The sequence below is a fragment of the Panthera tigris genome, chromosome A1 (genome assembly GCF_018350195.1).
Source record: "Panthera tigris isolate Pti1 chromosome A1, P.tigris_Pti1_mat1.1, whole genome shotgun sequence".
NCBI classification, from domain to species: domain Eukaryota; kingdom Metazoa; phylum Chordata; class Mammalia; order Carnivora; family Felidae; genus Panthera; species Panthera tigris.
Genome location: NC_056660.1, coordinates 143,643,571 through 143,670,033, shown reverse-complemented (window position 1 = coordinate 143,670,033; position 26,463 = coordinate 143,643,571). Strand labels below are relative to the sequence as shown.

Below are 26,463 nucleotides of genomic sequence, written 5' to 3'. Positions count from 1 at the left end.
AAAACACTGCCTCTTCCTATTCCTGTTCTTGGGGCGGGGTGGGGGTTAGCATTCATTCTTTCTCCCATTAAGTATGATATGAGGTTCTGAGCTTTTCATTCAGCTTGAGGAAGTTCCTTTCTAGTTCTAGTTTGTTGGATGTTTCTATTCATGAAGGGGAGTTTTAATTGTCTGTTGAGATGATCCTGTACTTTTTATCTCTTATTATACTGACACAGTACAGAACGTTAATTTTCCATTTGTTAGACCAAACCTGTGGTCCTAGAATAAATCCCATAGTCATGATGTATAATCCTTTATTTTGCTGGATTCCATTTGCTTGTATTTTTTTGAAGATTTTCATGTCCATATTCATGTTGGTCTATAGTTTCTTCTTTTATGGTATCTTTATCTGGTTTTTGGACTAGTGAATTTAGGGCTAAATAAGTATTTTCTACAGAGAATATCCTGTCCATTTTAGGATATTCAGCCACATCTCTGGCCTCTACCCATTAGAGGTCATTAAAATAATTGTAAAATTCATTTTCACTAGTAAAAGTAAACACTCTACATTACCATTCTGTTATAAGAAGTTTTCTAAGAAAAAGCTGTTACAGTTCACCTGGGGTGGATTTTCTCATTCTTTCCTAAATTTCCAAAAACCATGTGAAGTTCTGACCATACCAATATTAATAAAAGTCATCTGAAAAGACAAAAGCACTCATTTCCAACATTAACAAAAATGCCAATTCCTTTACAATTTCATCAATTTGGGAATCCAACATGGGAGTCTGTCATAATGACTAATATCCCTCATATTCTATTTATTCTATTATACTATTTTGCTCTGGACAAAGCTATTTAAACTCTCAAAACAAACTGGAGCCTCAAGAAAAAATTTTTTTAATCTTTTTAATGTTTCTTTATTTTTGAGAGAGAGAGACACAGTGTGAGTTGGGGAGGGGTGAAGAGAGAGGGAGACACAGAATCTGAAGCAGGCTCCAGTCTTTAAGCTGTCAACACAGAGCCCAATGTGGGCTCAAACTCACAAACCGCAACATCATGACCTAAGCCGAAGCCGGACACCCAACCAACTGAGCCACCCAGCCACCCTGGGAACCTCCAAATTTAACCTATCTAATAAAACCTCACTTAATCCAATTTTAAGAATACCTAAAACGACATATTTTCTCTAATATCCTAAATTTCTATTGTAAAGGCACAAAACAAATGCATATCAAGATTTTTATGAAATATGCCAGTTTTTATGAAAGCATTTGCAATACAAGGAAAATAAAAACTTCCCCATTAACACAGCACTTGAAGTAAATATAATAGTATCTTATGCTGCTGAACTGTTTTTTAAATTTTTTGTAAATGTTTATTTAATTTTGAAAGAGAATGAGAGTGTGAGTGAGGGAGGGACAGAAAGAGGTAGACACAGAATCCGAAGCAGGCTCCAGGTTCTGAGCTGTCAGCACAGAGCCCAACCCGGGTCTCGAACCCATGAACTGTGGGATCATGACCTGACCTGGGATCGGACGCTTAACTGACTGAGCCACCCAGGCGTCCCCCATTATGGTGCTGAACTTTTAAAGTAATATAACTGAATTCTCAATACACAAGAACATTCATGTTTTCCAAAGTAATTACCTTGAAAGGTTACATTCTTTTTCCAAAATGTAAGTGTGGAATCACTCTTCTGTAATTATCTTCAAAGTTCAATCACATGCCATCTATGTAACATCATCATTCATATTTCACATTTAAGCAAAACAATAGTACCAGTTTGCCAATGACATTTTGGCAATTTCCAATCAAAACCACACTCACAGGATGAATTCCTTCCTTCTTTCTTTTTCTTCCATTAATCCTGTATTTACTGATTGCCTGGTTGGTGCTGGGCATATTCTGAGTGATAGAAATTTATACCATATGAGGGCTTAACATTGTGGATCTCCATTTTTCTTGTTTTTGGCTCTATGGCATTGAGAGGAGGGGATCACCCAACTACCAGATTAGACACATACTAAGTCATCAGCAGATTCAGTTTCCTGACCAAGGCCCAACACCACCACCAAATACAAAATGAGAAGAATTCAGCTTCATGTAATTTATCAAGTTAGATGATTTAAAAATAAACTAATTTAACTTCAATATAAATAAACACGTTTTACTATTTAGTATTATTCTTACTTTGACTTAAAACTAAAGAGGACACGATAATGTTTTTAGACCCAAATATATCTACTTCTAAATACATCAGAGCCTGACTTAATGTAATTTAATTTAATTTAATTTAATTTAATTTTAAAAAGGCACAGAGGGGTGCCCGGGTGGCTCAGTTGGTTAAGCGTCCGACTCCAGCTCAGGTCATGATCCCATGGTTCGTGGGTTTGAGCCCCGGGTCCGGCTCTGTGCTGACAGCACAGAGCCTGGAGCCCGCTTCAGATTCTGTGTCTCCCCCTCTTGCCCTTCCCTTGCTCATGATCTGTCTCTCTCTGTCTCAAAAATAAATAAAAACATTAGAAAAAATTTTTTTAAATAAATAAATAAATAGAAAGGCAGGGAGGTGGTGGCTGGGTGGCTCAGTCGGTTTAGCGTCCCACTTTGGCTCAGGTCATGATCTCACAGTTCTTGAGTTCGAGCCCTGAGTTGGACTCTGTGCTGACAGCCGAGAGCCTGGAGCCTGCTTCAGATTCTGTGTCTCCCTCTCTCTCTGCCCCTCCCTTGTTCATGCTCTGTCTCTCTCTCTCTCTCAAAAATAAATAATAAACATTAAAAAAATTGTTTTTAAAGTCAGTTTCTTTATTCCAAAATTAATACTTCATTGCTTGGTGATATAGGAATAGAAACAAGTCTTAATGGGCAAGTTATCAGTCACTAATTCTACCTCATTTAGAGGGGCTCTCTATCTTGAGGAAGTCAAACGGTAGGTAGTTTGCCATCTTTTCATTACAGGGATCCAGCACAGTCAACCGTATGGATCAATCTCTGCCATAATCCTATCACTGGAGCTTAATGTGGAACCCAATGAGGTGTTAACACCAGGTTCATACTCTTTAACAAAACAGTTCAGCCATAGTAAAAGATATACAGATTAATAATACAGTACTCAGGTTAAAAAATAAAACACCAATTAGAACTCCCCTGTGCCATTTCCCTCACCAACCTTTATTGCTTCCCCTCCTTCCCCAATAGAAGAAGAAATCACTCTTCTGAATTTGTTGTTCATCACTTCCATGTATGTCTTTGTACCTTCCCTATATACCTGTGTATACTTTTTAATTTTTTTTTTTTTGAGAGAATATGAGTGCGTGCACAAGCAGAGGAGGAGCAGAGAGACATGGAGAGAGAGAATCCCAAGCAGGAAGCCTGATGTGCAGCTCGATCTCACAAATGGTGAGATCGTGATCTGAGCCAAAATCAAGTCAGATGCTTAACCGACTGAGCCACGCAGGCACCCCCATACACATGCATGTATTCTTAACTAATATTCCTAAGCACTACTTCAGTTGTGACTTTTTTTACATGTTTCTAACTTCATATAATCGTATGTACTATATGTCCTTCAGCAATTTGATTTTTGGCCCAATATAATGGTAACACAATTTTTTGAATACTGGTATGTGTAACTCCAGTCCATTTATTTTCATTGCTGTGTAACACCACACTGCATGAATATAACATAATAAATCCACTCTCCTGTTGATGGACATTTAGACTGATTTTAAAAAGGACAAAACGCTTTCAGAGAAATGATATTCTGTTCTATCCTAAATACTACGTAGAACACACACCAAAAAAGACATTACAAAAAGATTCCCAAGGGACATGCCTTTCTCCCATCCTCCCCAACAACCAAATCAGGACGACCTCTTTGTACCCCACTTCATACTCGGCCATTTTATTGAGGTAGCTCCTATTTCCCCACCCACCTCTGCAGAACAGGAAGAAGCTTACTTATCAAGGTCAAAATGATAAAGGGTAATTCTTCACAAAGCCAAAAACAAGGGGCTGCTGAAAGTGAAATATAGAAAGGCAAGAAAATGATCCCACTACCTTTTTTTATTCCACTGGTTTTTAGACTATTATCTTCCTAGCATGTCAACTGCCAGTTTTTAAATCTCTGAACTCTACAAAGTTAATCACTCTTTTAAAAAGCTATGTTAGTATCTATCCTCTTTATCTCCAACTTTATGATCTATGAAGAACTGAAACTAAGAATAAGAAAGGCAGTGAAGTTTTATGAATGTTTTTTAATACCACTTCTTAATTCTACTTAATACTACTTACCAATTAACTGTGCTTTAGAATTCAGTATATTAAAAAGCTACATGAATACAAATTGACAAAATTCTTATGGATATTTTTATATTAATTAATATGTTCACCAATAGTACCCATATAGGTCATCCTTGCCCCTAAACAGAATATTCTATCAATAGTAGCTGAACTTCTCTGAGTACCATACTTACCAAATTCAATTTAAGAAATACTTTTATACACTGAAATACGGAGAGACTGAATCACACTCTAAAGCTGGACGTATTATGGTTTAATGACGACATACAGTAGAAAACAGACGATGACTTTTTGTCAGTCAATAATCAAAGAAAAGTCAATAATGTAAAACTTCCCAGATGCTCTTACTTCCAAATGAATCCACATGAACTTCAAGCCAAAAGAATTTTAAAAAGGAATTTTTCTTAAAGAAAATGTTTTTAATAAAACTCTACCCCCTTTGTTTTTTTGTTTTGTTTTGTTTTGTTTTGTTTTAAAAATTACTTACTTGGGTTTGGAAAGCACCTTTTCCAAGTTAAATTCTTTGAGGTATCTTATTATAGCAGCCAAAGAGCAAATCACAGTCTTCTCCAAGTTAATGATGCCAGAAAAACTTTGAGAACCTAAAAAAAAACAGAATATAGACTTTCATTAAAATTATTGTTCACCATTGTTAGAAATAAACTTTAAGTTAAGTGAAATTCAGCTTATGGTTATTGAAATGATAATTTAGACAATACTTCCTAAAACTGCCCTTTGGAAAAATGTTAGAAGATTACAAATACCTAGGTCATGGAAAAACAGGCATTTCGATAGTGAAATAAGCCTTTTCTGGAGAGCAACTGAGCAATTGAGCAACTTTTTCAAAATATTAAAATGCCCATCCCCTTTGACCCAGAAATACTCTAAAATGCATGTCAGAGATGTATTTACAAGGAAGTGAGCTGAAAAATCTTTTGTAATAGTGAAATCTAGAGACAACTTAACTGAACATCAATAAGGTAATAGTTAAATAAATTTTGATAAGTCCAGATTATTATGCATCTACCAATAAGAGTGACTTACAACTATCTATAAAGGCACAGAAAACTATCCATAATATATTGCTGAGTGAAGGGGGGAAAAGTTGTACAATTATTCTCATCTCTCAGCAGGAATACTGCTTACCATCTGGTCTCCCAGCTTCATCCCTGTGCCTTACAGGGTATTATTCTCAACAGAGCAGCCAAAAGAATCCTTTTTAAAATGTACAGCAGACCATTAGACTCCTTTGCTTATAAAAATCCTGCAACATGAGAGAAGCAGCTCAACCCCTTACAGAGGTCTGGAGGTGAGTAACTCCCCACAACTTGCCTTCCACCTCCTTTATTCTCTTCCTTAGTTACTCTGTTCTAGCACCCAGGCTCCGTCTTATTCCTTAAACATAACGGGTACCTGAGATATGCTGTACTTACTGTTGTCTCTGCCTGAAACACTGTTCCTTCACATGTCCATATGGCTTTACCCCTAAACTCCTTCAATCTTTGCTCAAATCTTTGTTTAAGTGCCATTTTCTCAGTGAGGCCTTACTTCATCACCCTATTCAAGTTCACCCTCCTCCATGCGTTATTTTCTTTGTTAACACTTACTACCTTCAAACACACTAAATTTATTGTATGTATCCACCCTTAGAATGTGAACTCCAGAAGGGCAGGAATTTTTGTCTGTTTTATTCCTTATTGTATGTGTGATGCTTCACAAAATAGGCCATCAATAAAAGTTAGTTAAAAGAATAAATCCAGGTTAGATTAAATATACAGAATTATGCACATATAGTTATATGTGTAGATTTGTACATAGAAAAATTCTTAAAGATTTGAGGGGAGGGACTTTTACTTTTTTGTTTATGCACGACTATGTTTGGACTTTTTTTGCAATAGCCATTTGCTACTTTCAGAAATAAAAAACATTACAAAATATCCTCTATAAATCAGTAATACTAAATACATTAATTCCAATTGTGGCTTTTTATAAAACCAAGGTATAAATAAAGAGTTAACGAAACTCTTCCACCTTCTGAGAATTTCATCTTTTAACTTTCTATCTCTAGTCCCCAGGATATCTGATAAATTAGATGACGTGCCAGTGTGTTCTGAGGTAACACTGCATGTGGTTAAGAATGACCTAGGGGCGCCTGGGTGGCTCAGTCGGTTAGGCGGCCGACTTCAGCTCAGGTCACGATCTTGCGGTCCGTGAGTTCGAGCCCCGCGTCGGGCTCTGGGCTGACGGCTCAGAGCCTGGAGCCTGCTTCCGATTCTGTGTCTCCCTCTCTCTCTGCCCCTCCCCCGTTCATGCTCTGTCTCTGTCTCAAAAATAAATAAAACGTTAAAAAAAAAAAATTAAAAAAAAAAAAAAAAAGAAAGTTAAGAATGGCCTGAAACCAGTAAGTGGCACCTGGACTAAGAAGAATTACTGATTCTACAATTTGGGTCTTCTCTGAGTATACTGACTCTGAAGTTGGCACTGTATGAGGCTTCTAAACCTGGGCAGATCCTGATGAGTGTCTCCTGCCTCTGCAGCTGAGCTGTCACTCGGAGGGATGGGCCAGTAGCACGACTTCAGCCCTCAGTGACCCTATGCACAGCTATAAACCCTGTGCGGGGCTATTCCCACTAAGAGGAGCAAGTGCCCTATTAGCAAGCTGGGTTTCCTCTCCCCCATCCCTTCCAAGTGAATCTGATGCCAAAAGTGGCTTATGGTAGGCCTGGGACTTAGTCCTGTCTTTACTTGAGCATAAGACAACAATCCCTTGTGATAATACAGACTGTGTCAGAAATGGGTTACCCTCACAGACACTCAATTCAATCTAGCACCAAGAGATTAAAGGAGATGGGCAGAGAAATGCTAACAAGACACTGGTGCCTGTAGGAAGGCCAAGGGGAGACTGGTCTATCTATGGTCTAATGGTAACAGTCCTATAGCATGTGATAGGATATAAAAATGAAACTTAACAGAAGTTGGACTAGCAGAAAGGAGAGGTACAGACCAAATCAAGCAATGATACCTGGCGAGGACAGGTGAATTAAACAAATAATGGTTACTTAACATATTAAGACCCTGTCATTAATGTTCTGGCATTTAAATTCTGGCAATCAGTCTAACAAAACACTGGCCTTTATCAGGAGATTTAACCAAATACTCTGCAAAACTGCAAGGAAAATAACGGGCTATTTTTTAAGAGAAGCAAAAAGGAAGAGTGATCAGTAATACCTTACACTCCAATGAATCTGTCAAAAACATGAAGTTACTAAACAGTCATAACTACAAAGGAAGAAGCTGCAGGGGGTGTTTTGATGAGTGCAAGAACAGTGAACACCTGCCTCTACTCTTGCCAGTTATTTAGCAGTAACTGCCTAGTTTTCATTAAGTTGAAAATCAAACTCGCACCTTTATCCAAATCTCAACTCAGTTGTATTTGAGGACATTAAGGCTAACACATATACAATATTTACCTTGGATGTCAACTACATCTTTTGCATAAAACTCTGTAACTGCCTGGAAAGCATGGCTGTATTCAAAATACACGTTATCCATCCTTTCTACTCGAATTCTGTCATCCCGCACACTGAAAGAAAAAAATGAAAACTTCAAAGATAATTATTCATAACTGGAACTATCTGTATTTAGGCCTTGGCCTGACCAAAAAAAGAAATTCATTCTTTATTCCTTCCTAAGTTGAAAAAAAGAGAAAGATCTAAAGTTTCCCTGTTAAAAGGTCTCATTTCATAAAATATAATTACCACTTTTACCACTGGTATTTTATATCAAGTAGTACACTGGGATTATCAAGAACCCATTGAATTTGAGGTCAATTACTTTAATAAATACAAAAGGGAGAAAAATGGAAAAGCATCATTTTAATTTAATTGCACCATTTGTTTAAATACTCTACCAATTAAATACATCATCAAGTAATTATTTCTCTGAAATGGCATCTTTGTCTGGTTGGCTTTTTGCTAAGTCTGTTTCTACCACACTCACCATTCAAACACAGTAAATTCTCCCTAGGTCAACTCTGTCTTCATTTAAAGTGCTTCTATAGTCTCTGTAAAATTCTGTGCACGCATGCGTGTCTAAGATTATGTGAGTACATAAAACCATATCATCCATGCTGACTAGTACATTTTCTTTCTCATCTTCTGTGGCACAGAGCTCCCCATTCCCCCCCTCCTCCCCTCCTTCTCTTGTCACCTCACTACCAACCAATGTTAACAGCCTAGAGTGAAACTTAATTTTATTTCATGTTCATATGCTCAAACACAAGCATATATCATATACATTCATACTCAAACGTGTCCTTGTTTTATAAAAATGGGATGACTTCACACTAGCTCTGTGTATTATTTCATAAGCAGTAACTCTTGGAAATTTCTCCACATAAAGTGACCTAGCAACAGCTAATTGTTTGTAATGCCTGAAAAATACTTCATATTATGTAAAAGTCATAACTTATTCACCGATTTCTTTTATTATTGGATATTCACTTGATGTTAACATTTGTCACATGTTGCTTTAGAACATTTTATCTAAAATGGTGCAGCCGCTCTGGAAAACAGTGTGGAGGTTCCTCAAAAAATTAAAAGTAGATCTATCCTATGACCCAGCAATAGCACTGCTAAAAACTTACCCAAGAGATACAGGAGTGCTAATGCATAGGGGCATTTGTACCCCAATGTTTATAGCAGCACTTTCAACAATAGCCAAATGATGGAAAGAGCCTAAATGTCCAACAACTGATGAATGGATAAAGAAGATGTGGTTTATATATACAATGGAATACTACTTGGCAATGAGAAAGAATGAAATATGGCTCTTTGCAGCAATGTGGATGGAACTGGAGAGTGTTATGCTAAGTGAAATAAGTCAGGCAGAGAGAGACAGATACCATTATGTTTTCACTCATATGTGGATCCTGGAAAACTCAACAGAAGACCAGGGAGGAGGGGAAGGGGGGGAAGGGGTAAAAAGAAAGTTACAGAGAGGGAAGGAGGCAAACCATAGGAGACTCTTAAATACTGAGAACTGAGGGTTGATGGGGGGTGGGGAAGAGGGGAAAATGGGTGACAGGCATTGAGAAAGGCACCTGTTGGGATGGCGTTGTATGAAGACCAATTTGACAATAAATTAAATATTAAAAAATAAATAAAATAAAATAGGAAATAAAACAGAAAAAAACAAAAAATAAAAAATAAAAATAATAAAATAAAAATAAAAATTTAAGTAATAAAAAAATGTAAATTCACATTGATGGGTATGTCAAAGGGGCACCAGGAGTCAATTGAAAGAACTACCAATGGCCAAAGCTGAAATATTTGAGCAGCTTAATAAATAATGTACTATAAGATTTTAGCCCAAAGATAAAATAAATATTCCATGAGCCCAATAAATAAATAAATAAATAAATAAATAAATAAAACACCCATTTTGACTTTTAAAAAAATAAGAAAACACTACGTTAAATAAATAAGCAAACAAACAGCACACACTCCTCCTCAGTCACATTCATCTCACTACCATCTGAAAAAGTAAACACTATCTTTAATTTGGTGTATATTAGTACCACATAGGTTTTTAGACTTTGCAATATACCTTAGCATTTTTATACAATATGTTGTTTTATTTCATGTGGTAAATTTTACTTAAGTGGTACTTTATTTCACCTATCCTTCTATAAATTGCTTTTACATTCAGCATTAGAAAATTTATACATGAAGCCAGATAAACCTCTCTTAATTTTTAACTACTTCTAAGTATTCCATTATTTCTTATATTTTCTAGTGAATTTTTAAGGTTTGCTTTTCAAATTAAGTTCACCTGAATTTATTTGGGGGGATGGTATAAAGTTAGAAATACAGTTTGATTTTCCATATGATCATTCATTAATGTTCAAAGCACTGTTTATAAAACATTCTGTCTTTTTCTACCACTTCATAATGTTGCATCCAATAAATATCATATTTCTATATACGTGTGACCCTGTTACTGGCTTCTCTATCCTGTTCCACCATTCTTTTAATATATCTCTGTATCAGGACCACAGTACCTTTATTTCCATGGCGTGGTATCAGTATCTGTGGCACTGCCCCTAGACCTTGTTTTTCAAGATTGCCTTGACTACTCATAGGCCTCTGATTTTCTTTATAAATTTCAGGTTCATCTTGCCAAGTTTCACAAAAACCTTACTAGGATTTTGAATGGATACACAATGAATTAATTTAGAAGTATCTTAACAAATCGAGATATCCCACTGTTAAAGACAGTACAATTTCTCTATCTCTTTTATACATAACAATAATGTTATGCAATTTTCTCCATGTTTTATATTCTTTGGTTGTGCTCCTAGGTATGTTACAGATTAATACTACTGTGAAGGGAAACATATTTACTAGAGAGCTATGATGGTATACAGAACCTATCAATTTTTGTACATAGTAACTACTGAATACTCCAATTTATTTTCTTGTATTGTCTATGTATGCATCAATATCACCTGGAAAAAAAACGTTTTTTTTTTTTTAGTCTCTCCCTTATAATTTCTAATCTTCTTTTCTTTTTCCTATCGCATTACACTACTGGCTAAGACCTTCAGGCTGTATTGAACAAAGGTAATGCTAACACGCATCCTTTGTCTTCTTGCTGACAATAATAGGAATCCTTCTAAAGTTTCACTCTTAAGTACAATACTTGCTACAAGTTTTTGAATAAATGACTTATTGGCTTAAGATTTGGTAAGTTTCCCAGTTTTGGGAAAAAATGTTTCATCATAAAGGATTATTGAGTCTTAACCTAATGCTCTTTCTACATGTGTTAAAATAATCACATGGCTTATCTCACTTAATTTCTTAATATATTATTCATATTTTCTAATGCTGAATAATCCTTGTCATGATGTTCTGTGCTACTTAAGTAAAGTTATAAACCTGATTTCTTACTGGGTTTTTTTTCCCCCAGAAAATCTGTGCCAGCATACCTAGCTCCAAAAGCTTTTTCTGTTCTGCCTACTACAAGACTAGGCAAGCATAAGCTGATCCAGGAAGAAATCTAAGAGGGAGGATTTTCTCCCATCTGTGGTGCTGAAGAAGGATTTTTTTCACCTTAATCCACTGGATAGAGAGTATCAGACTAACTTTAACAAATCTCTTATCAATTTTTATCTTCCTGTAGACTCCCTTAATACCTGGATTTTTAGAAGCCTATAGTAAAGGTATTATTTAGGAACTCAAAAATCAGTGAATGACCTTACATGAGCTCCACAGTGATTTTGTACAAATTCCTAGAATGAACGCAAGAGGCAGCTGGTTACTCAATTACTGTTCTAATTAACGTTTTGTTTGATAAGCAGATAAGGATTTAGAAACCCATTAAATTTGATAAAAATGGACTTGTTAGTTATCCTTAAGGCTTTCATGGAAGTATTACAAGAGTGTTAAATTCATCATTCTGCAATCTGTATATTGAACATCTTCATGCAAACATTTTTCCACAAACTGGTTGGAGTTATAAAATCTGTTTTGTCAGATTTCTTAATTGAAGAAAGTTATGGTAAATTTAAATCACTATCTTTAAAACAAATGTCTACTTTAAACACTGTGTACATAATGAGTAATATCCAACCAGAATTTTGCCAAACTAGATTTTAGTAAAACTTCTACATTAAGCAGAGAACTCTTGATCTGGATGTCCTCAAACTACAGTCTGTGGAATACCTGCATGAGAATCACCTGCAACACACATTAAAGGCACAGATCCCATACTCCAAATGTGTTGGATCTGAATTCAGCAGGAAGTTAGGGGAGAAGGGGTATTTTCATTTTCAACAGAGTTTTCAGGATGATTCACAGGCAATCTGCAGACTGGAAACAGTCATCTACATGAGCCACACTGGCAGTCACTGCAAGACTAGAACACAAAGAGGAAGTGTAAATCTTTTCCAACAACAGTCTAGGTTTCAGCTGCTCTTTTACAGGTGGGTAGTAAGTATCCTTCCACCAAAAAAATTTTAAAGAAATAAACTATGGTCATGTAACTGACCTGAGTCTAAAAAATTATAAAGACACTCTCCCTTTCCCATCCTTTACAGAGGCTGTTTGTGGCCAGGGCATAAGCCTCCTGAATGGAAAGGAAGCTAAACAGAGGCTGTGCTCCTCCCTGGGCCCAGGGTGGTGACTCCCCTTCTATGCTGGATCGGAGGACTATGGTCAAAATAGCAGTCTCAGTCATTACATGGGGTATGCCAAGCTGGACTGTTTTAAATTAAGATTTCTAAATAAAAAAAAATCCTTTTCATATGCAACATGCCTCTCTGTTGCCAAATGTATTGTTTTTGAAAAATTAAATGGTGATAAAACTCTCAATGAGTGTGGAACCCACACTAAAAAAAAAAAAAAAAGTAACTTCAGATCCAATAATATCTTTTAATGTCAACTTGAACATAAAACTGATGACTCTCTGGTGTTGAATAATAGACCACCTACAAAGATCTTGATCTAATGTTCAACTGTGACCAAACAAATGTCAGCTTACCAATTTTATGATCTATGCTAACTTTAGAAACTATAATTTTTATAGACAAAAAGAGCCTTGTTAAAGGCTGACAATCTGCTATAGGAAAACTCACAAAGCCTCTACTGACAGTATTCTTACTGATAATAAAAATACTGATGGAGTTCCAAGCATCCTGGCTGAATGATTAATTCTCTCTTCTGAGGATAGCATGTAACACAGATCCAGAATGAATAAAACAGACCATGTAACAGAGTTACGATGTCTCTGTATGAGAATTAGTATGAAATTCATTAGTCTTATCACCATTTATAGTAGGGAACTACAGGAAGGCTAAGGGCATTATGTGAAATTAAAATTATAAAGACAACCACAAATATCAGAATCATCCCACAAAAACAAGGACAATAGGCCACATGGTGAAAGTCTTTAAAATACACAAAAAAAGAATAAAAACCTAATATCAAATATATCTGCCAAAACAACAAATGTAAATAGGATGAACTCACTTATTAAAATAGAAGTGATCTCAGATTGGATTACAAAGGGGAAAAAAAATTCTGCTATAATCAGGAGTAAAACTTACAAGAAAGTAATTCAGAAAGGTTAAAAACAAAGGGATCACCGGAAAAAACTTGCCTAGATGAATAGACTAGTCAAATGCAAATTAAAAAGAAAAGATGGGACAAGGTTTTATTATCAGGCAAGACAGAATTCAGGACAAAAAGCACTAAATAAGACAAAGACAGGTGCTCCATACTGACAAAAAGGAGTTGAAAGAAAGACTTTTCACCCCATTATCTTTCAAATTCTTTTAGATTTTTGAGCCACTAGAATATACTACCTCTTCAAAAAATAAAACTGTTGATTAGAAAAGCGAAAGAAGAGGAAAGAATGGATTACAGAATTTATACAGAAACTCCCAGGAGATGTTCATCCACTTCCCTGGACTTGAACCCTGGAGTCTGAGTCCAGGGACAGAGTCGCTGGAGCCATCCTGCCACCTTGTGGAACATGAGAGGAAGGTGAACACAAGGAGGTGAGACAAAGGAGAAGAGCTCCTAAATGCAGCCAGGCCTGATTCCAGCCTACTTTCAAGCTTTTCACTTATACGTGCTGATATGTTCACATTCAACTTTTAAAATTTTTGGTAAGAACTCACTACAAAATAAGAGATTTCAAACTGAGAAACAGAATCTTTTGCTACTCAGAGAAGGAAGTAGACACTATAACACAGCTTCTAAGAAAGTTGGCAAGTTCTACCCAAGTCCACATGGCCAACAGTGAACTGAGGCAAGGAAGACCTAAAGTTTGATTTTAGCTGGTTAAGTCTGCTTTAGATCAAACCAACAGGCAGGCAGAGTACCTGGAGATTCTGGAGACTAGAAGGACCCTCCTCCCAGCCTTCCTCACCAAGCGGAGGAGATAGAATCTTAGCCAAGGTGCCATTGGGGACTAAAAACTAAAAGCAGATTTAGATCCTCTGCTGGATTAGAGAGTGGAAGTAAACACACCAGGCCCATCCACAAAGGACAGGCCTGATGGGGAATAGAAGGGAGGACTGAGAAGTTCCTCACTCACTATGCAAGCTCCATGAGGCCTCAGGACAGAGGGCCAAACCCCAGGAACTATTCAAGGCCAGCATGCAGGGCTGCTGTGATCTTTGAAAGAAGAAGAGGTAAGTTTTACATTAATGTAAGAAGTCTGTACTAAGAAAATTCATGTCTTTCTAAAACTTTCTCTAGCTTTCTCTAAACTTTTGGTTTTACTTTTTCTTCTTCTATAGTGATTACTACTTATTTTGTTGTTGTTAAGGAAAAGATGCATCAAAAAATCTCCAATCTGGGGTGCCTGGGTGGCTCAGTCAGTTGAGCATGCAACTCTTGATTTCGGGTCAGGTCATGATCACCATCTCATGGTCATGAGATGGAAAGCCACTCAGCACTGAGCTGCTTAGGATTCTCTCTCTCTCTCTCTCTCTCTCTCTCTCTCTCTCTCTCTCTCTCTCCCCTTCCCCTACTCGGGTGTGATCTCTCTCTCAAAATGAATAAATGAACTTTAAAAAAATAAATAAAATAAAATGAATTTTAAAAATACATACATTAAAAAAATCTCCAATCTGTCTTGGCAAACCTGACATGAAACTACTTCTCTGCAATGAAGTGAGGAAAATAAGAGGATTACAATACTCGAACTTGGGAAACCGAAGGGAAAGGGGAAACGTGAAGGGGAGGAAATGGAGGCAGAAAAAGCCCAAGGGCCTCAAGAAGCCATTCATTTCTGCCCAGGGTCATGACTTTCCAGCTTTTCTTCCCTGACCCTGGAAATCTCTTACAATGAATTCTCTTCAACAACATTTTAAAGCCTCCATCCTTTCTTAACTGTCTGCCCATTACAATCTCCACAGACCATACCCCAGACCTCTGTGCACATTCTTATTTAAAAGTTGGGCCAAGACTCACCTTCTCTAAGACGCTTTCCCAGAAGAAGAACCACATGCTAGGAAGGCGTGTGCTTTCTACTAGACACGTGGGACTGTGGTTTGTAAAGTAATAGCTTTAGAAATAAAGCTACCTTGTTTTAAGCACACATGCTTTTTGTTAGAAACTTTATTGCCAGAGACAGAAATACAAACTGTAATATGCATTATAACGGAATGAAAATTTCATGAAATATTAACCAAAATAATAGGTCAACTATGCTATAAAACATTACTCCTTTTTAAGTCCAGAAACAGAGGTGAAGGAAGGGAATGGTTACTTCCTTGTGTGTTTTTCCTGAAAGGTCATGTAACATTGTGGTTGAAAGCATGTGCTTCAGAGCCAGGAAGTCTGGACCAAATGCCAGTTCTGCCATTTACCAGTTATACAACCCTAGACTCAACATCTCTCTGCTCAGTTGCCTCATCTAAAAATCAGTGTTAAAAGAACAGTAGCTCTTTCACAGGGTATTTGTGAAGATTAAATCTGTCAGTAAATAGAAAGCACTTAGAATAGTGTCTAAAACATATTGTTAGCTATTGCTATTATTATTACTATTATTACCACTACTTAAGAATAAAAGAAAGTAGTCACATACTCAAAAGAAAAGGGGAAAAAGAGAGAGAGCTTTAGAATAGGTGTAACTGGAGGAGACAGGAAAAGGAAAAAGACATGTCAGCAATAAGGAATATTTCCAGTAGCTACCAAGATAGGTCTCCAATAGCACCTTTTTCACCCCAACGGAACAAGGGTGAAGGGAGGAAAAGCTAATAGGTGATTTCAGAAATCACTGCACCCCTTCCATACCATCTCACCTATTTCTGATACTTGAAAGCTCCTTAAACAGACACAAAGCATTTTCATTTCACAAGTAGAAACAAAAGTTACTCAGTAGTCACTTAAATAGCAGTCTTCAAAAAAACATTAGAGAACAAAAAGATATAGAAAGGCTAACCTCTAGTAACATCATTTTTTAAACACAAGGAAAATTAAAAACAAAAGCAGCTAAGCTCTAAAATTGACTACTTAAGACTGTACTTATTGTGTAGTCTTTATTTTTGTGTTTTCCTGGATGATCCACCAACGCTTTAGCTTAATTTTTCACACACACACACACACACACACACACACACACACACACACAGAGTCATCGATTTTATACTCATCTCTAATTGGGTCTAGTAGGGACAAATCAGCACAGTGGGCGTCTAGAGCTCCTGTCCCATTCACTCTATGTTTCTAATACATAAATAACATTTGAGACCAAACTTTTTAAAATGACATCCTAGAAACTCAGTGTCTAAAATATCTACTAGAAGAACATAAAAATCCAGGTTACTTTTCAAAGTTAAGCTCAAAGTAAAGCCTAACCATAATTCAATGTGGCTAGAAGCGTCTTTTCAACTACCAAAGTGAAAACAACTAGTAATTACATGGAGAAAAAGGAACTTCAATCCCCATACTCCTACTATGCCCAAAAAATTTAATCCAAATATGTAAGAGAGCCAAAAGTTAAAGTTAAAACTATAAAACTTCTAGAAGAAAACATAAGAGAAAAATCTTCATGACCGTCAAGTAGGCAAAGATTTCTTAGGTCACAAAAAGCACTAACCATAAAAGAAGAAATTGACAAAACCATCAAAAACAAAACCTTCTGTCCTGTACCTGGCTCCACAAGGGGTGTGCAATCTGCTTAAGATTCTCTCTTCCTCTCCCTCTCCCCAGCTTGCATTTACACACTCACTCTCTCTCTCTCTCTCTCTCTAAAAAATAACAAAACAAACAAACAAATAAAAAAATCCTTCTGGTATTCCAAGGTCATCAAGAAAATTAAAAGGCAAGCCAGAGGCTGGGAGGAAATAGTCACAATACATATACCTCACAAAGCATTTTTATTCAGAAGGTAGAAAGAATTCTAATTCTTATAGCTCAATCAGACAAGTAACCCAATATAACCCAAAATAGCCAGTAAGTACATGAAAATATCACTGGCCAACCCCCCAAAAAGGAAGTTAAACCAAAATGAGTCACCACTTCACACTCACTGTAAGGGCTAAAATTACAAGACTAGCAATACCAAGAGCTGGCAATGCAGACATAGGGCAACTACGACTCTCATACCCTACTGGTGGGAGTATTTAACGGGGGAACTACTTTGAAAAATAGTTTGGTTGTTTCTTACACAGTTAAGTACATATTTACCCAACCCAGCAATTCCACTTCCACTACCCCTAGGTATTTACCCCAAATAAAAACATATGTCCATTAAAAAAAACTAGTATACGGGGGTGCCCGGGTGGCTCAGTTGGTTAAGCGTCCGAGTTCGGCTCAGGTCATGATCTCACAGTTTGTGGGTTCAGGCCACGCGTCAGGCTCTGTGCTGACAGCTCAGAGCCTGGAGCCTGCTTCAGATTCTTTGTCTCCCTCTCTCTCTGTCCCTCCCCAACCTGTACTCTGTCTCACTCTCTCTCTCTCAAAAATAAATAAACATTAAAAAAAGAAACTAGTATACAAATGTTCTTAGCAGCTTTACTGAAAAAAGGCAAAAACCAAATGTTCAGCAAGTGAATGGATGAACACATTTTGGTACATTCCTACAATGCAGTATTACCGAACAATTTAAAAAAACTTACTGACACACAGAAACATGGGTGAATTTCATAGGCATTATGCTAAAAGAAGCTGGACATAAAAGTATATGATTACATTGATGTGAAATTCTAAAACAGTCTAATAAGACCAGTATTTGCTTAGAGTAGGAGGCAGAGGCAGGGAGAAAATGGCTGCAAAGAGGCACAGGGAACCTTCTGGTAAGATGGAAATGTTCTACATCCTAATTGGGGGGTTGTTTATACTGATGTACCCATTTGTCAAGATTGATTTGATTCATACATTTAAAATGTGGAAATTTTATTGCATGTAAATTATACTTGATTAAAGCAGATTAAAAATAAAGCCTTTGATATTTGTGAGATATAATTTATAACTGAAATTTTTCTATTAAACAAAAACTGAACAATTACACAAATTCCTGTGCACATGTGTATTTCAAGTACATTTTTGGAATAAGGTTCTAATTCCAATATTTATTCAGCAAAAAGCAGTGGTGTGGAGAAGTGTATGATTTTGAAGAAAAATATTTAACTTCAAAAAGTCTGCTCCAAATTTGAGATGATCACAGTTTAAATGTTATCCACTGTTTTATATACATATAATCATTCAACACAAGGTAAATTTTTTAAAAAATAATTTATGCTTCCTGTGCTTCCAAAGATATTTTTTCAATCACAAGTATCACAAAATCGTTACGTGACATATTTGCCTTTGAGAAAAAGAAGAAAATAAAACCTACTTTTTTGAGAACTATCATCTTATGTAATCCTAAAGATGACTCTATCAGCATTAAAACATTCTCAGATCACTGCAAATTCATCTCATTTTTTTCATGCATGATTAAAAGCATTTTCTCAGCAAGACACAAAATCAAGACTATTTCACTCCGATCATATGCCTTTTGAGTTGACTAACAAGCTCACACCTGCCTCAGACAACCTAAAATAACAAATCTTCCTAAACTAATGCTTTTCTCTATAAATACTGACTCTTATATTATGCCCAGAAAGACATGCTTCAAAAAAATTCAACAAATTGACTATCTGAAATTCATAGTACAATTAAAAAAATTATACACAACACACCAGTTAACCGGTGTTTCCTTTTTCATTCAAGTCAACACATCTTCACTGTGTAAATACTACAGGAACAAACAGAGAAAAAGAAAAAGGAAGGTCCCTGCCTGTGTTATAGGTTGAACTGTGTCCCCCGAAAACCATTATGCGGAAGTCCTAACCCCCAGTATCTCAGAATATGACTTTATTTGGAGACAGGGTCCTTACAAAGGTAATCAAGTTAAAGTGAGGTTCTTAGGGTGGGCTCTAGGCCAGTATGACAGGGGCCCTTATGACAAAGGGAAATATGCACGTAAAGACCCACACAGAAGGGAAGACAATATAAAGAAATAGAGGAAGGAGATAACTCTCTGTGAGCCACAGAAAGAAGCCTGGAGGATCCTTCCATCACTGCCCTTAGAAGGAATCGACCCTGTTGATACCTTGATCTTGGGACTCCTGGCCTCCAGAACTGGGAGACAATACATTTCTGGTCTTTAAGCCACCCAATCTGTGATACTTTGTTACAGTAGCCCTAGCAAATTAATATACTCTGCAAAAGGCTGAACATGTATTTAGAGAGGCTTATAAACAAATCACTAGAATACCAAACAGATTGAGAAGAATGCTATGGTGGTATCTGCCAATTCCAAGTGTGTAAACATACCCGCTATGGCTGACTTTAAGCTACCCCTGCATTAACAACATGACAGAAAACTCCTGGAAACGTAACAATCCATTCACAAAGCTTCTACAAGCCAGCTGTGGCACAGACCAAAAATGCAAGCATCAGGATTTAATATCCACATACGATTCCAATTATAGCCAAGGTTGGAATCATACCTAAAAAGTGTAGGACAGCTTCATAAAAGCAATAAGACTATTAGGATATAGAGTATTTTAAAAGATAGATGTGGGAAAAACACAATGTGCAACCTAAGAATAGCTTAAGAATGATAGAAAATAAATGATGAAAGAAAAATAAGAGCTAATATTTACTCAGTGCTCACTATGTTCTAGGCACTGTTTTAAGCCCTTACGAGTATTAACTAACTTAATCCTCACTACAATTTCATGAGATAGTTGTATTATTACATACCTGTTCTTGAGTAAGGAAAACAGAGCCACAAAAAATGTTAAGATCCACAGCTAAAAAGTGAGGAAGCTAGGATTCAAACGCAGTGTGTCTGGCCCTAGACGTTGTACTCAGACCACTGTTCTTGCCATTTCTCACTGTACATGACATGTTCTGAACATGCCAATAGTCTGGTGCAGCTAGGGCCCAGGGACAAGGATAAGAGACGAGGTGGGAGAAAGGGTGCCATTCTTCTGGCCTCAGGTATAGGTTACCTTACACAAGTAATGGGTTTGCAAATCAAACTCTTCGAAAGTGGATTAATTTAACCTTCTTGCATGACTTGTTATTTAAATGCACCAAATCAAATTAGAATCTGAAAATGCCTAGAAGTCTGCAAGAGAAAATCTCTCCATAAAACAAAATCACCGTCTCCTTATCTGTTGCGTGTCTAATTCTCAGTTTTTACGTGGAAGGATTGCTTAGAAGGTAAAAAAGCACCTGTAGTCACTCAGGAGCAATCAGCATGGCTTAGAGCCTCTGGGAATAAAAGCAGGAAAAAGCATACAGATTCTCCAAGCCACAAAAAGAGAATTCCAGAAGATGAGGCTGCACACAATAAGCACCCAGAGCACAGGCAAGCAGGAAAATTTTCCACTTCTGAAGTTAGAATAGAGACACCCACAAACACTTCACATCACCACAGCCCCAGGGGACTAAGGAATTCCACTGTTGTCTGCTACATTTAGCCAGCATTTAACTCTAGAATTGTACTTTTAAAAAAATCACCGTATATTTACGTGTTTGCACAGCATTGTCATACATCAGCATTTTGACAAAGGTAGTATTTTAGCATATGGGATAACGATAGGAGTGGATAAAATACATATCTCTGAAGTGAAATCTTTGCACTGTTAGCATAGGAGGAAATATAAAGTGGAAGGAAATATGCAAGCAGGAAGCAAGACAGAAGCTTCTCTCCTTCTCTGTACACAGGGCCATGGAACTAACCTAAGGAAGCCCTTTCTTCACAGAATGTGAGGAGAGTCTAAGCTCTGTCTCTCTGTAGCAAAAAGTAGGTGGGAAGGAAGCAGAATATGACAATCAACCCACAGGCCAAGCTGTTCTCACTGTTCTCTGGAAGGTAGAAGAAAGAGGATTTCATTATGTATGGGTGGGCAATCTCTTGTCTTACTCAATTTAATCACCCACAGATAAACTTTGTGACATCTGGGGGCTGATAGTTAAGAGTTACATAAAAAACTGTAAAGTATACTTACCTATAAGGTAATTCATACATAAATGATACCCTGACTTAGCAATTAGAAACTGTTCAGACTTGAAAATGGCAGTCACCACTTTATCAAGTACTTCCAAACTCCCAATATTTCACTCAGAACCACAGCTAGTATTTATATTCCTATTTGCAAGAAAAGTTATGTCTACTTAAACAGTATTAAACACCTGTCATTTTCCAGCTACTGGGAAAAAATGAGGTAGAATAAACTCAGCATCCAAGAAAGAGAGACAGTGGTCTGACTTAATTCCAGTAAATAGCTACTGATGAACAAAAGGTTAAGAAAAACATTTTACATCATTAGCCAGAACCCACAGATATTGAGTGTATTACTCTGCTGTTGCCACTGTAACAAATTACTACAAACTTAAAACAACAGTCATTTATTATCATAGTTACTTAGGTCAGAAGTCTGACACTGGTCTCACTGGGCAGGGCTATGTTCCTTTCTGGATGCTCCAGGTGAGAATGGGGTTCCTTGTTGTCATAGACTCTGTCTAAAGTTCTCTTTTTGTCTAGCAAAAGAGCGGATGCAGGATTAAAACAAGAGATGGCTAATGTCGGGGGGGGGGGGGGGGGGCGGACAAGAAGAGCCCACATAAGGGTCCTTGCCCTGTATTTATTCACATCAGAAGGCTTGCAAACGTGATGCGCGTGTACAAAGAGACAAAGAAACTAGGAACATTAACTTGTGGATGTGAGGGGGGAAAGGGGATTTTGAAGATACACAGTGTTTGGGGTTTGGGTCAATAGAAAACAATATCCAGGCGGTGGGCAGATGGGTACATGGTTGTTAACAGCAGACAGGAGGTGCTGTGCCTGTTTATCTTTGCCAGCCTAGGGGGATGAGACAGATAGGGGGAATAACCTCAGGGCTAACGAGACACCTTTTCTTTTGTTAACCATCTCTGCTCCTAGCTGCTTTGCCTACAGCTCAGCTGTCCAAAGTCCAATTCACCAATTTACCTGACCTGGCCCTATTCTCCTATGAAAGCAGCTTTCTGCTATAGTGCTAAATAAACTTGGGGTGCTTTCATCCTGAATATCTAGTCTTGTTATTCCTATGTATTGGGCACCTTTGTGCCAATTCTATTTCAGGCCTTTGCCTCTATTTGGGGGGGGGGGTTCAGCAACCCCTCCCTATTTTGGGCTACATTTCTCTGGTTCATGCTGTCTTCTCTGCCTCAAAGCCCGCATTGTGGGTCAAATTAAGTACATCATATCACTCTGACCTCCTCTACTTCCCTCTTCCACATTTAAAGGACTCCTGTGATTAACTGGGCCCATCTAGATAATTCAGGACTATCTCCCCATCTTAAAGTCATCTGAGCAGCAACCTTAATTCCCCCTTACCATGTAATCTGACATATTCACAGGTTCCAGGAACTGGGACGTGAATATCTCTGGAGGGCCATCCTTCTGCCTTCTACAGACAGAAAGACACACACACACACCTGTGTGCAGAGCCACTCGACTACTTAAGCCTGTTTCCTCATTTATAAAAATGTATAGTTTATAAATTACATAGTTACTACTTCAAAGAACTGTTGTTTATATGTTAGTAAAAGAATATGCCTGGTATATACTAAGAGCTTCATTAACTTTTTTTTTTTTTTTAACAAATTCTTATTTCATCTCTGTTTAAACTTTTCTCTCACCGTGGAATGCTTTTCCCAGCACCTGTCTAGTTAAGTGCTACCTATCATTCCAGGCCCTCTCTTACATAAAGTTTCCCTACATTCTGTAAAACTCCATTGCCTGACATAGTAGCTACTCATCACATGTGGCTGGCTACTGAGCCCTTGAAATGTGGCTAGTGGCTAGTCAGAACCGAGATGTGCTTTAAGTGTAAAACACATACTGGATTTTAAAAATTGAGTGTGTAAAAAGGAATGTAAAGAATTAGTGTATAAAAAAGAATGCAAAAGAAGAACATGTTGAAATGATTGTTTGGGATATGTTAAATTAAACGTACCCTCAAAATTAAATTCACTTGTTTCCTTTTATTTTTCATTGTGGATACCAGAAAATTTAGTTTATTTACTGAGAGAGAGAGAGAGAGAACACAAGTAAGGGAGGGGCAAAGAGAGAGGGAGACAGAATCCCAAACAGGCTCCACGCTGTCAGCACAGAGCCCAACACAGGGCTCCATCTCACAAACCGTGAGATCATGACCAGAGTCAAAACCAAAGAGTCAGACACTTACCCGACTAAGCCACTCAGGCACCACCCCTGGCTACCAGAAAATTTAAAATTGCTTATGTGTTCAATGGTATCATAAGAACAGTCAGTGTTGCACAGTGACAGATAGTAGGTACTACACTTGTGGTGAGCATAGGCATAATGTACAGACTTGGGGAATCATTCACTGTGTGGTACACCTGAAACTAATGTAACGTTGTGTGTCAACTATACTTTAATAAAAAATAAACAAGGGGGCGCCTGGGTGGCTCAGTCAGTTAAGCCTCTGACTTCGGCTCAGGTCATGATCTCACAGCTTGTGAGTTCAGGCCCCATGTCAGAGCCTGCTTCGGATTCTGTGTCTCCCTCTCTCTCTGCCCGTGGCACTGTGTGTGTCTCTCTCTCTGAAAAATAAATAAAACGTTTAAAAATAAACAAAATAACATGTGACTTGCGTTTGTGGATCACATCATATTTCTACTAAGGAATACTGCTCCATTCTCTACTTCTCGTGTACTCTTAGTATTCAGTTTGCTTTCCTATCACACTGTATTAACCTGCTTTGTACCCAGAGCAATGAGTATATGTGCTGGCTCTCCAAATAGACTAGTAGCCCTCACTGGCCAAAAGTAATAATTTCCTTTTTTTTTTTTCAAAAATTTTTTTAGGTTTATTTATTTTTGAGAGAGAGACAGAAAGACCAAGCAGGGGAGAGGCAAAGAGAGAATCCCAGGCAGGCTCTCCACTGTCAGCACGGAGCCCGAGAAGGGGCCTGAACTCACAAACCATGAGATCATGACCTGAGCCAAAACCAAGAGTCAGACACTTAACCGACTGAGCCACCCAGGCACCCCAAAGGTAGTAATCTAATCTCAATGAGATTCATGACAATTGTATAATAAATGTTTGTGAAGCTGAATGAAAAGGGAAACATTCGGTTAATGTGTTAATTGTATATACATCATTAACAGGAATGACCAGAAGTCAATATGTCATTCTTTGAAGCAACTTTTTCTTGGGTTAGACAGGATTAGGATATATAGCAAATGGAAAAAGCTTCATTAAACAATACTTAGATTATTAATACAATGTACTTATCTATCTTCAACTCTATACTATTCTAATGCATTTTTTAAAATGGTAATTGCCATCCATAAAATTGTTTTCATGAGTCATTAATGACTTGGGACCACAGTTAAAAAAGCACTTCCATGATGACTCAGGTGCAGGCCTTCCTGACTAGACACAAAGCACCCTAAAGACACTCCCCTGATCTCAATGGTCCTACCAGGTAAAGACTAAACCTGTGGATGGTCATGATCCAACAAGGCCATCAAGGAAGGAATGCAGATCCACTCATGCATTCCCCTCTCTCCCAGCCTTCCTATTAGGGTTGGGACAACCTAGTATAACCACATTGTGTGTTTAGGATTCACAAGCACTCCTATGAGAGGCAGAGCCCAGCTCAGCCTGGCCAAGAAGAGTGTGTCACAGCTGAAGGTACAAAAAGAAAGAGTTCAAGATGACACTGAAGGAAACAGTCCCAAGAACTTGTCAGAGTTTTCTAAATTGTTGGGGTGTGCGGGAGCTCCCAAGTAAACCTGGAGAAACATCATCAACCTCAGTATTATGTATATTAAGTCAAATTATTTATTAAATCAAACACCAAACAGAAGACAAAAACAGGGATAAGAGAGTAAGGAAGGAACAGAGTGGAAAGCAAAATGGTAGAGGGGAAAAAAACACAGCAGGACTTCACAGACTTTTATTGCTCTAGAAATCAAAACTCAGGCTAGCAGCTAAAAATAACCCACCAAAAAAGATGGGAGAGAGAAGAAATTTCTGGCCTGAAAACAAGAGATAAGAGAATAATCTCAGAGTAATCAAGAAAAATAAAGGAAATTAGAACTCTCTCTTCAGTGGGAAGATTTGACAGGTAGGAGTCATTGCAAAGACTAAATGAAAAGTCTAAGTCCACTTAGACATAGGCTTAGACAAGACTTAGACCATAAGCAAGCCCAGAGAAGCTCTCAAATCAAGCTAGCCTCAAGATTTTATTTAAAATAGATAGTGAAAGGAAGTTTTGCTACAAGGGAAGAAAGGAGAAGGAATCTCTTCCTGAACTATGAAGAGGGAAAGGGAAGAAAGAAGTAACTGAAGAGAGATTATAGACAGATGGCTACCTATATTAAGAGTTCAATTATGGAGATATTTGTATTCTAGATTGCCACTAGGTTATATCTTAATGACAGTAAAAAGTGGACTTACCAGCATCAATTAGGACTGGGGATCTAGTCCTAGTGGACTTTGCCACTTACTACCTCAGTGACCTTGTAACTTCAGAATAAAATGCTTTAATTGGGGGACTTTATGCAATTAAATCTCCAACCCCAAATGAATAGGTGTATTTACAAAAATCAAGCAGAAGTAGTAAAACAATTGTGTATACCTCACGCAATGCTTTTCGAACCTTCTGTTTAAGCAGTCTTGCCCCATCTTGGGGGTTCTCTGTATTAATCAGTTAAGTCATTCCTCCAGACTCTTCAAATGCTGTTTCTTCCTATTCAGCTGCTCTCAGTAAACCTATTACATGTACACTCCATTTATACTTTCCAAGTAAAGACACCCCTGAGGAGTTATACTCAATGAAAATACACAAGGGCTCAGAATTTAGATAAACCCTATAGCAAACACTGTTGTACAGTAACTATCACGTATTTATTTACCATGTTTTAAAATCTGGATTTTGGGACGCCCAGGTGGCTCAAGTCAGTTAAGCATCCGACTTCAGCTCTCAGGTCATGATCTTGCAGTTCATGAGTTTGAGCCCTGCATTGACCTCTGTGCTGACAGCTCAGAGCCCGGAACCTGCTTCAGGTTCTTTGTCTCCCTCTCTCTCTGCCCCTCCCCCACTCATTCTCTCTCTCTCTCTCTCTCTCTCTCTCTCTTTCTTCCTCC

At 37.6% G+C, this 26,463-nt stretch overlaps 1 protein-coding gene across 4 annotated transcripts in view; it reads right to left on the bottom strand.

The window, feature by feature from the left end:
• MSH3 (mutS homolog 3) overlaps window positions 1–26,463 on the bottom strand; it is a 212,987-nt gene that overhangs the window by 123,908 nt on the left and 62,616 nt on the right. For all 4 annotated transcript variants that reach the window (XR_006218712.1, XM_042989282.1, XM_007079796.2 and 1 more), the window contains exons 9-10: window positions 7,755–7,867; window positions 4,772–4,886 (exon numbers count right to left, since the gene is read on the bottom strand). Coding sequence is in view for 3 of the 4 variants with exons in the window: in XM_042989282.1 (XP_042845216.1) it covers window positions 4,772–4,886; window positions 7,755–7,867 (228 nt within the window). In the remaining variant the exon portion in view is untranslated. The remainder of the gene's footprint in view (window positions 1–4,771; window positions 4,887–7,754; window positions 7,868–26,463) is intronic.